This window comes from Olea europaea, chromosome 13 (genome assembly GCF_002742605.1).
Source record: "Olea europaea var. sylvestris chromosome 13, O_europaea_v1, whole genome shotgun sequence".
Taxonomy (NCBI): Eukaryota; Viridiplantae; Streptophyta; class Magnoliopsida; order Lamiales; family Oleaceae; genus Olea; species Olea europaea.
In genome coordinates, this window is record NC_036249.1 from 25,422,146 (window position 1) to 25,434,078 (window position 11,933).

General features: G+C 32.4%; 1 protein-coding gene across 1 annotated transcript; it reads left to right on the forward strand.

The window, feature by feature from the left end:
• The first annotated feature begins 6,413 nt into the window (after nucleotides 1–6,413).
• On the forward strand, nucleotides 6,414–11,933 carry LOC111408023 (wall-associated receptor kinase-like 1). Its single transcript, XM_023037768.1, has 2 exons — nucleotides 6,414–6,915; nucleotides 10,647–11,933. The coding sequence occupies exons 1-2, from the start codon at nucleotides 6,610–6,612 to the stop codon at nucleotides 11,385–11,387; spliced, it is 1,047 nt and encodes a 348-aa protein (XP_022893536.1). The 5' UTR covers nucleotides 6,414–6,609; the 3' UTR covers nucleotides 11,388–11,933.

The window sequence follows — 11,933 nt, forward strand, 5'->3', positions numbered from 1 at the left end:
CCATCCTAGTCTTCCAACTAGAGTAATTGGACGCTGTGAGTCTAACCATGCCATTAGCCGAATCCTCGATTTTAATTCTCACCATAAATTCAGAGACTCAACCTAAATACTCTGATACCACTTTGTTGGGGTTGTACGAGAAAATCAAGCAGCGAAAGATATGACAACCTCTCTATTATGCAGAATTTAAAATGGTAATAATAATAACCAGCTTTAATAACTCACACAAACACTACAAATATAAACAATTGAACACAGGAATTTGTTTACGAGGAAAACCTTCAGTGTGAAGGGAAAAACCTCGAGACCTAATCCAGTCAAAGTCTTCCACTATGAAAAATAATGGGATACACAATCAATCTTCTCCGGAACAAACTCCAAAGACTACCAATACATTAAGAACACATATAGTTCTTAGATATCAACAACATCATTTCAAAATGTATATACAAGATAACAATGAGAAAATCTCACTAAATAAGTGTATACTCCTCAGAGAAATGAAGAAGAATTTGGATGATTAGCTCTAGTCAAAACGCAGCTCTCTTGGAAGGACTAACATACTGAAATTTCAATTTAATCAGACCACAGATCAGTCTTGATCATTGGCAAAATAGCTTAAATGCATTTTCGTCTCTCGCTCGTTCTTTCTCTATTTTCTCTCTCTGTATCTATATCATTTCTCTTTGTTTTCTTGCTTTGAAATTGGTTTGGTACTCAGTGGAAAGTGGTCCCCACTTACCTCTAAAAATTAGCAAGTTCTCTTAAAGAAGATGAGCAGACGATAGCATGATTTATAGAATAGCTGTGCTTGAGTCGTGGAGTTTGTTTGGAGAAGATTTTTCTTGACTACTGGAATTATGGTGCCTGATTGGAGTGACAGTAGCACTATTAACCGCTAAACCTTATAGCTTATCGAAAAAAACCAAGTTCATGGTTCTAGGATACGACGACGTGTCGGTGATAAGAGGATCTAGTGGCCAAAATTTCACCAGCAACTACTTGTCTGTTTGTTCTGAAAGTGAAGATTTGATTGATGGATTCTGTACAGAAATTGGTACCAAAAAGGCCTAAATACTTTTGCATATGCACTTGGAAGCGTCAGTAATCATATAAATGTCTCGTCATTTAATCCTTGTGGCTACACTTTTAATTTCTTGGAGATCGAGATGTATTTAAATTTCAAAAGTTCGATCTTTCTGATCGAAGTTTTCAGAATAGAACAATTGAAAATGTTCCAAGAGTGATTAGTTGGGCTATTGGGAATCAGACTTGCAGTGAACAAATAAGTCTTATGATTATGCTCATCTTGAGAACAGTGTTTGTTTTCACATGAGACTTAGAGGATGCATCTGTAATTGCTTGAGAGGATATAAGGGCAATCCATACTTATCTCCAGGCTGCACAGGTTAGTTTTTTGTTGATTAGATATGATAATCACCTCGGTAAATTTTGTCAAACTCGAGGATTTTTTCCATGTTCAGTTTGAACGGCAGAGAAAAGCAGCTGAGAAATGTCGGTTATAAAACATGGCCAAACATTCTAGTTATTGTTGGACTCGTGAAATGCATTCAATCGATATACAGTAAAGAATAACCTTATGTATTTTTTTATTTTTTTTTTGACTAATTTCAAGATCGTGTTTATATACACACCCACAATTTTTAATCCGCACATTTTGGAAATTCAAGACTAATATTCACTTATTCAGTACTCATTTATCTTTTTATAATTTAAATTGTTTATAAATACTTTCTAACATATACATTGCTGGAAATTTTCTGTTTTCTTGGGAAATCAGGAGAAGGGTATAAGTGGACAGGTTTCTAGTTACACTAGAACTTCTATTTGTTACATTACTAATTGCATTGAAAGTCTTCGATATTTATTCATTGTAACACTTTTTTCTGCAATTTTTTTTTCATCGCATTCTTATCCTCAACCTTAAATTAGTTAGTACTTCATTTTTTTTTTGGTAATAACCGTTTTCATTAAAAAATTCATTGGGAGAGCTGAAAACTACTTATTTGCCCATATATCTAAAAAAACAATAAATTGACATGCGAAAAATTATATTTTCCTCATTTCAAAGCATAAAAACATAATATTTTGATAGGACTTATTATCTAGGTCGAAATATTCTAATTTATGAAAGATTAAAGACAAGATTTTGAGGAATAACAATTAGAGACATACGTGCTATAATAAACAAAGATTGAAAACTTTAAGTGAAATTAAAATTTGATACGATAAATAAAATTTGTGGTGCAAATATAATCTCTCCCTAGAGGTGCTTTGTCAATCCTATGTTCCTTGATAATAGACATGTAACATAAATAATTTGCATTGATTGATTGAACACTATTCCACAGATCTTTTATTTGTCAACAAAATGCCAAATAGAACTCAAACTTTTATAAATTATTTGGTTATCTAGACTGGAAAGAACTATACAAGATAACTTAAAACTAAAGTTACATCTCCAAAATAAATTATTTCAAGTGATTTATGCACTCTTGGTAAAAAAAAAGTTCGAAGATGGAAGTGTAGAACAAATCAAACACGACTAAAACTTGCAACATAGTTGACTTAGATTTTGGTTTCTGTTGAACATATAATGATAAATAATCTTAATGTTGCAGTTCATTTGACAGACATTGATGAATGTAAGAACAATCCATGCGATGAAAACGAGATTTATAAGAATAGGCTGGGTAACTTCAGCTGTTCTTGCAAACATGGATACTTTGGCGATGGCAAAAAAGATGACCTTGGTTGCAGTGCTGAGAGCTCTCAGTTCCTGGTAATCGAGTTCTCACTTTGTATTTCTTTTTCTAATTATTTAGCTATTTACCCTTTTCATGTTCTAGCATGAATCGACAAAATTGGAAGCCAAATTTAGATACTGTAACTATTTATTTGCATTGGAAGAATGCTAGTTTGTGTCTTTTTGGTGTAATTATATAAGAGAGTAACAATACTCGAGTGCTATATATCTCTTTTGTTTAAGAATAGGATAAGAAACTCCTAAAAGAGATGAATTGTAATGTTTTCAGGTTTCAGGGCAGCCTTTGTTACAACCCAAATTTTACTAGTCAAAAATCAAATGTTGAATTGTCAAAGTCAAAGTCAAAAGGGACAAAAATGAAGTAAATTATTTTATTGGGGTTTATTTTATGATTGGCAATATATGAGGGTTTGATTGGATACAATTTAAAGTTGGAAATTTACATTTATATTAAGGGAAGTTAGAAGGATTAAATATTATATTAAAATGGAGTTGAGGGACTTCCCTTGGCAAGTTTTAGTAAGTGGGCCATTATATTCAACCTTTAACAAATTTATCTCCCGAAAACAAACACACACACACATACTAGAAAAAAGGGTAGTGAAGCACAAAGACCGAGAAAGAGAAGGGAAAAGGGAAAAGAAGAAAGGAAAAAGAAGAGAAGGGAAGAAAGAAAGGAAGAGAAAGAGAAGAAGAAGGAGGAAGTGGATTTCCAAGCTTGGTGCTCCATTTCTTCAATTTCTCATTTGATTTAGAGAGGTATTATTTCAAGTAGTGAGGTGAAAGTTTGGAAAGACTCGTCAATTTAGCCAGATTTCTATCCATAGATATGTGAATGGAGAACCTACTTTTCCAAAAAGAATATATATATTTTTTAATAGAAGCACACTAATTACAAGAAATGTCTTATTTTCGAGAAATTAGTAAATGATCATGATTGTTTTGAAATTTTCAAAAAATAATTGATGTGATTATCTTACTCTAGTGTACTGAGGGGCTACGACCGTGTACTAGAGTCTTGTATTTAACTTATATACATTGAGGGGCTACAAACGTGTGTAAGGGTAACTCTTATCCACTGAGAGGCTACGACTGTGGGTAAAGGTACCTATTATACACTAAGGGGCTACAATCGTGTATAAGGATGATTATATTGTTTCTATCTTATGCACTGAGGGGCTACGACCGTGTACAGAGTATTGATCAAATGGTTTATGTGCATATGATTTTATAGCTTTCAGGTCATTAGTAGATATTTACAGGGGTATATTTTGATGTGAATTTTAAGTATATAGTGGATTATTAGCCTTCAACTTACATTTCCCCATTTATAGTTCAGCTTATAAGATTTCAGATTATAGAATTCAGTTAATTCAGTTTTCAGAATAAAGCTTTCAGTTTATAGTATTAAGCAGGAGCAATATTTCATAGATTTTCATGGATATCAGATTATTTATGTCATTATACTTTACAGTTGCTTATCTAGAATTAAGAACAAATGATTTTATGATGAAATTATGTTTAGTTTTACAAGTGTTATCAGATTTTAGAATTTCTCAAAGTTTTGAGTTAGAATTTTCAGAATATAAGAAAAAGTATGTTTATTTGCAAATTATCAACTTAATGAGCTTTAAACTCATATATTTTTTCACTTTTTTCTTTATAAGACAGATAGCATCCAAATTGAGCAACTTTACAGCCTGACGAACCATTGAATTGAGCCATGCATCATAGGTTGTATGACATCCTTTATTAGATTATACATTATGTGTTCTTTTCGGATACATGTAGCTTACTTCAGAAAAGTTAATTACGGGCTTATTAGATATTTCATATCTTAGTATATTTGAGAATTGTTGGTTGTAAAGCAAGTAAATGTTGATTTGCTAGTATTTTATTTGAATAGTTTGTATTTTGAGGGACTGTCGTACATATTGATTTGAGGAAAATTGGTTATCGTTCAGGTGGTTTTAGTTCATGTTTCAGAGGAAACTCTATCAAAATTTTGTTAAAGATATTTTTCAATCAAATAAGTCAAGGTTGCCTTAGTGGTGTGTCCGACATTCAACTGGTATCTGTAATACCTTAAGTTAGTTATTAAAAAAAAAACAGAAGAAGAAGAAGAAAAGTCAAACATGTCATACAAAACAAAAGAAAAAAAAGAATAAAAAACAAAAAAAGAGAGAGAGGCGGTGGATTGATTTATATCAATCCACCCATGTTTAAAATCTATTCATTTTGTCCCACAAACACACACACAACACACACTAATAGAAAACGAGAGCAGGGAGAAAAATGAAGGAAAAAGTGGAAGAAAAAAAAGGGAACGGAAAGGAAGAAAAAAGAGAAGAAAGTTCGCCTATGTTGTTAAAAAATAAGTGGTCTACATTATTAGGCTTGAATTCCTCAATTTTGAAAGGTAAGTAAAAAGTTACTTATTGTCAAGTTATGTTTGATTTTATAGTTGTTAGATTAAATTCAATTTTATTGAAGGGGTTAAATATAATATACTATGAAATTGAGTAAGATGAAAGAAAAACTAGTTTTAGTAATTAATTAGACTATGAAAATCGTTTAAACGTGAAATGATTAAGTATGGGTATCATCTATTTAATTATTGAAATTATTTAAAATAATTAATTCTTTATTTAAAAATTATATCGTATTTCAGGCGACGATACTGACATCAGAACAGCTTACCAACTGGCTTGATTTTGCGAACATAGTACTGTGAGTGGAAAAATATAAATGTTTTTAGGTATTTATAAATTAAGTATATTATCGAAATATGTGCAATTATGTGTTCGATTATATGATTAATATGTAAATCTCTTTTATTATGATACATGTGAAATTTCAAGAATTATTTATTGTACGTTTGTGACTTGGTATATGAGACATGTGATATTGAGATTTGTTTGGTATGTTAGACGTGATATTGAGATCGACCAGAAAAGTACTCGTGATTATGTACTTCTTCTAGTTCATAGAGGGGCCATGGCCGTGTTCTATCCTAGACGGAGGGTCTTGACCGGATATTGGTCTCGACCATGTACATATAGTTCACACAGGGGCTTTGGCCGTGTTCTAGAATTGATTACCAGGGGTCTTTGAGACCGGCTTTCGTTCACGAAGGGGGCCAAAGGCCCGTGGCCAAAGTTCTTAGCCCGAGAGGCGGATTACATATTTCAGTCAGAGGGTACATTTTGGTGAATTTTTTAGCACGTTTGATGTAATGAAATTATAGCATGGTTATCAACTGCTGTCTATATCATAATTTTGAGATGATATTTTATGACTTTATGTGAATATTTCACTTTTGGTTATGATTACATGATGTTATCTTGTGAATTATTAAATGATATGAACTCCATTTTCGATAGAAATGTAAAATTGAAAATGTATAACTATTTTTGAATTTCTCCACTCACTGAGCTATCAACTCATATATTTTTCCTACAGGTGGAAATTGATCATTTTTAGGTGGAAGAGCCTAATGATTTCCAAATGAGAGCCACACGACATGTTGAATATTATAACTCATATTGATGAAGCACGAAGTAAATATTTTGGGCCCATCACATTATGTTTTACATAAGCATTTGATTTTATTGCATTTTTTTTGAAATAACTCATAGTTAGCATTGGTGATAGATTTGACATCTAATCAATATCTATCATCGCGCACGTCACGTTTCAAGTCCACTAGGGTGATTCGGGACGGATCGTGTCAGTATCTACCATCGATGCAAGACACATGTCGGATCCATTAAAGTGATTTGAAACGGGTCGCGTCAGCCTTTGTGTCGATCATCATTACTATGAGATGGCTATATTTTAGCATCAAGAGAAGGAAGCTTGTTAAAATGAGAGAGAGATTCTTCAACCAAATTGGTGGGCTGCTTTTAAAGCAGCTAATTTCTTCAAATGAGGATGGAGTAGAATCCACCAAAATATTTTCTGCTGAAAATCTTGAAAAACCCACTAACAAGTATGTGGAAGATCGGATTCTTGGTAGAGGTGGCCATGCTATTGTCTACAAAGGTGTTCTATCCGATGAATGTCTAGTCGCAATCAAGAAATCGAGACTAATGGATCAAGGACAAATAGAGCCATTTATTAATGAGGTATCATTGAACTATTTGTTTAAAAGCTTTCATCGTTGCCAAAAACAAAAAAAAAAACTAATTTATTTAAATTTCTATCTTCAAGTTAGCACATCCCATGCGATGTGTAGTCGACATTCAGTGTTCATCAAAGGTGTAATGTGCGCAATTTTCATACTCTGCAATTTACAACCCATATCTTCAATATTCAAAATCCATGTCAATTAGGGACTTAAATGAAATAAATGATTTTATTGGGTGTTGAATTGACCAAATTATTTTATTGAGGTTTATTTTACAGTAATAAAAATTGAAGGTTCAAGATGGATAAAATTTAATTTTGGGATTTACTTATATATGATTGAAAGTAGAGGACTAAATGTTATATTATATAGAAGATGAGGGGCTTACTTTGCAAAAACCCACCAACTTGGCCATTTAAACCCATTTACTATTTAATCCATAGATATATACATACAAACCAGGCAGAGAAGCTGTGAAACGGCAGAAAGCACTAGAAAAACCGAGAAAGAAGAGGAAGACTGTTGGGGATTGAACCAATAACACAACCACGCAGCGGAATACAATTACACAATCCCCCTATTATGTAGAATTAAAATGGCAGTAAAATAACACCGGCTCCAACTCACACACACTGGCAGAAATGTAAAGATAACAACACCAATATTTGTTCACTAGGGAAACCCTTCAACGTGAAGGTAAAACCCCGGGACCTAGTCCAGTAAAGCCTTCCACTATATGAATAATGGGATACACAATTTAACCCTCTCCAAAGTAAACTCTAGAGGCTACCAAATACATCAAGAACACATGTAGTTCTTGGATATCAACAACAACATCATCCAAAATAAATACACACAATAATAAGGAGAAAATCTCACTAGACAAGTGTGTATAGCCCAGAGGAATGGAGAAGAATTTCGACGATCAGCTCCGGTCAAAATGTCGGTATCTTTGCCAAGAATCACATACTGAAATATCAAGTAAATCGGACTACAAACGAGCCTCCATCCTTTGGCAAGAAGAGCTGAAATGTCGTAGGTTTTCCTCTCGCGAACTCTCTGCTTCAGAATGAATGAAGTTTCCCTTTTGGGAATGTTAATGTGCTAACCCGTTTTCCTCAATTTCCATATCTATATTAGTATGTTTTTAACTTGGACCAAATAAATGGACCATTAAATGCTTGAGCCCAAATTGGCTAATAAAAGCCAAGTCCCTCAAAGTGGAGGGAAGGCCCAACAAAGACAAAGAGAAAGAAAAAGAGGGGGAAAAAAGAAGAAGAAGAAGAAGAGGAAGAAGGAAGAAGGAAAGATGTAGTGTCTATTCTTCAAGTATAAATTTTTAATTTCTCCTACTCAAAAGGTAAGTGAAAATATTTTAATTAAATTTTTAGGATTTATGAACAATTTGCCTACATTCGAAGTTTAGCAAGAATCAGAGGTTATTGACATACATTTGAGTTATTAAACATGAATATATCAAAGAAATTCATATTGAAAGATGGGTGTTGAAAAAGAGTGAAACTTTGAAAATGGGTTTATGAAATAGATAGTTATTCTCTTGATTTTCTTGAGATTATATAATGTCAAGCATTTAAATTAAGGAATTGAGGTTGATTTCTCCATTTTTAAGTAAGTATTATAAGCAATTTTTGGACAAAATCCTACACAGGTGCTGATTTTGTAATTTTGCCTAGAAAAGTGCCATTTCTGTCAATTGTTTTGGTGATAATTTTCAGTGTACAGAAACTAGTTTTACAGTTCCATATTCTGGAATTTTAGTGGTGTTTTTGTCAAATCTTTGATTTTCACATTTTAAGGGCTTGAATGAAGTTATATAACAACTATTGAAGTTTATGTAGTAGACTAAATTATGTATAAAGGTTGTATAAGGTATTGAATTTAAACAAGTGATATAAGGGATTTCATAATGAATGGTGATTACGTAGTAGACTAAATTATGCGAGTGATTTAATGGATTTGGTAATGAATGGTGATTAGTTGATAAATCATTAGTGAGACGAAAAGTTGGGAAATTGGAGATATAAGAATAAATACATATAGAAGTTGATATGATAAGTTATGAATTTGTATTAATTTAATTGTCAGGTTTTAATTTGAGTAATTATATCGTTATTTTAGGTAGTGACGTAAAAGCTTAGAAAGAGGGAATATTCGTCAATTTAGCTAGATTTCTATCCATAGATCTATGAATGGATATAAAACTTATTTTTTAAGAATTAATATTTATTAAATTTATGTTAGATTAGAAAATTTATTATTTCATACAGTTAATTTGACAGCATGATTTTTAGAATAAAGTGGATTTATAATCAGTTATTTTTAAAGTTGAATTCAATTCAGTTAAATTATTTCATTGGCATACTATTTCAGTATTAAATACTTTAGCATATTTAAATTTATTTTTAAAACCATCAGAAAGTACCCAGGTGACTTTACCCTAGTCTGCACTAGTGTGAATGTGTTTCCACAGTGTATGACTAGTTATGGTGATCTTACCCGTTCTGCACTATTGTGAATGTGTTTCCATAGTGTATGACCAGATTATCAGAGGTCTTTGGGACCCACTCTTTTACACATGTAGGCTTTGGACCGTGTAATAGGGTGATTAGCCTTTGGGGCAGCTTTGCGTACGTATGTCTAGATTATCAGATTACCAGATTATCAGAATATCATATTTGAATGAATTTGCCTTATACATCGAGATTACTCTGTACATGAGTCAGGCTATTCATAGGGTACATTTTTGATGTGATTTTACAATATTTCTATAGCTTATCAGATTTCAGATTATAGAATTTAGTCTATTCAGTTCTCAAATTAAAGCTTTCAGCTTATAGTATCATCAGCAGCAATATTTCATAGATTTTCACGGATGTCATATTATTTATATTCGTTACATATTATAGTTACTTATCTAGAATAAAGAACAAAGAATTTTATGATGTATTCATGTTTGATTTTAAAAGTGTTACCAGATTTCAGAATTTCTCAAAATTTTAAAAGAGTTGGAATTTTCAGAATATATGCATAAAAGAAAAATATGTTTATTTGCAAATTATCCACTTACTGAGCTATAAGCTCATACATCTTTTCACCATTTTCTTTATCAGATAGCAGCTGAATTGAGCAGTTTTGGAGCCTGTTAAACCACCGAATTGAGCCACGCTTTGTAGGTTGTATGACATCCTTTATCAGATTATACATTATGTGTTCTTTTGGGGTACATGCAGTTTAAATTAGAAAAGTTCATTATGAGTTCATTAGATATTTGGTATCTTTAGTATATTTGAGGATTGTTGGTTGTAAAGCAAGTAAATGTTGATTTGCTAGCATTTTATTTGAATAATTTGTATTTTAAGGGACTGGCTTTCCCTATTTATATTATAGGTATTGATTTGAGGAAAATTTGTTATTGTTCAGGTAGTTTTAGTTCGTATTTCAGCGGAAATTGTCAAAATTCTGAAAAAAATATTTTTCAGTCAAGCAATTCAAAATTGCCTTGATGATGAGTCCGGCGTTTAGTTGGTATCTACCATCGCCGCATGACACGTGTCTAGTCCATTAAGGTGATTCGGGACAAGTCGTGTCACTGCAAGACTCAGAACATGTAATTACTGTCTATTATGAAACCACATTGAACTACCTTGTTTAAAATTTAAGCTATTGAAGGGAAACACATTTGTTTATTTAAATTTTTGTTTTCAACAGGTGATTATTCTTACCCAAGTTAACCATCAAAACGTTGTGAAACTTTTGGGATGTTGTTTGGAGGCTAAAGTTCCTATTTTGTTGTATGAATACGTTCCAAACGGTACACTTTTTCACCACATACATAATAGTGGTGAAATGCCATGGTTCTCTTGGGAGAATAGGTTAAAAATTGCTGCTGAAGCTGCTGGTGTATTAGCCTATCTTCGTTCAGCAGCTTCTATGCCTATTATTCATAGCGATGTCAAGTCGAGCAACATATTGTTAAACAATATCTATACTGCTAAAATAACAGATTTTGGAGCTTCAAAATTGGTGCCCTTAGACCAAACACAAGTAACAACACTAGTTCAAGGTACTATAGGTTATTTAGATTCTGAGTACTTCCAAACGAGTCAATTAACAAAGAAAAGTGAGGTTTATAGTTTCGGGGTGGTTCTTGCCAAACTTATGACAGGGAAGAAACCTCTTTCACCTACGAAATCTGAAGGGGAGCTAAACTTGGCAATACATTCCATAATCTCTATTAAAGAAAATAAGTTTTTTTTAGTTCTCGAACCTCTGATTTTGAGGGAAGCTAATTTGGAACAATTGCAAGCTGTCGTCGAGTTAGTGACAAGATGCCTTAACTTGAAACATGATGAAAGGCCAACAATGAAAGAAATGGCGATGGAGTTGGAAGGATTAAGAAAAATTTCAAGAGATCCTTGTAATGAACCAGGAATGCAGAAGAAAATATGAGATCATTGAGTGAAAAATCAGGTTTATATGATATCTCATTAACAGGTCAAGAATTTACTACTTCTGGACAAAATAGTTTGTATGGTGATATGCTATATCCTAGAATTAAACCTCGTTAAGTGATTTGTAATGACATTCATTAATCATTTGTACACTCTCTTTACGTTCATTTGTCATATGAATGAGCATCTATTCGTCAAGTTTCCTACGTTTTTCTTGTCAGTCTAAAATCCTGCTTCACAAAGCTTTTTTGAGATTATAAACTTTTTTGCTTCTCCAATGCCTTATTATTTTGACTGGAGAATCTTAGAGTTCGGAATTTGGATTTTTGTCTTCATTAATAAATTGCTGATATTTTGAATTTTTTGAAGTATCTTTGAATCAACTAGGTTGTATTTTCCTAGTATCTGTTGGAAATTTCTCCACTCCTCTTCAGGTTTTTGAAGCATTTGGATGCCACATTAAGGGTGCTATTCCTGCTGAGATTGGATACTTAAGCAGCTTGGAAGATTTATATTTAGATAGCAATTAGTTGATAGATTCAAT

Excerpts from the sequence above, each read along its gene's own strand:
- LOC111408023 (XM_023037768.1), top strand. The coding sequence starts at position 6,610 with ATGAGATGGCTATATTTTAGCATCAAGAGAAGGAAGCTTGTTAAAATG. Across the intron at positions 6,916-10,646 it reads TAGAGCCATTTATTAATGAG|GTGATTATTCTTACCCAAGT; the intron begins GTATCATTGAAC and ends TGTTTTCAACAG.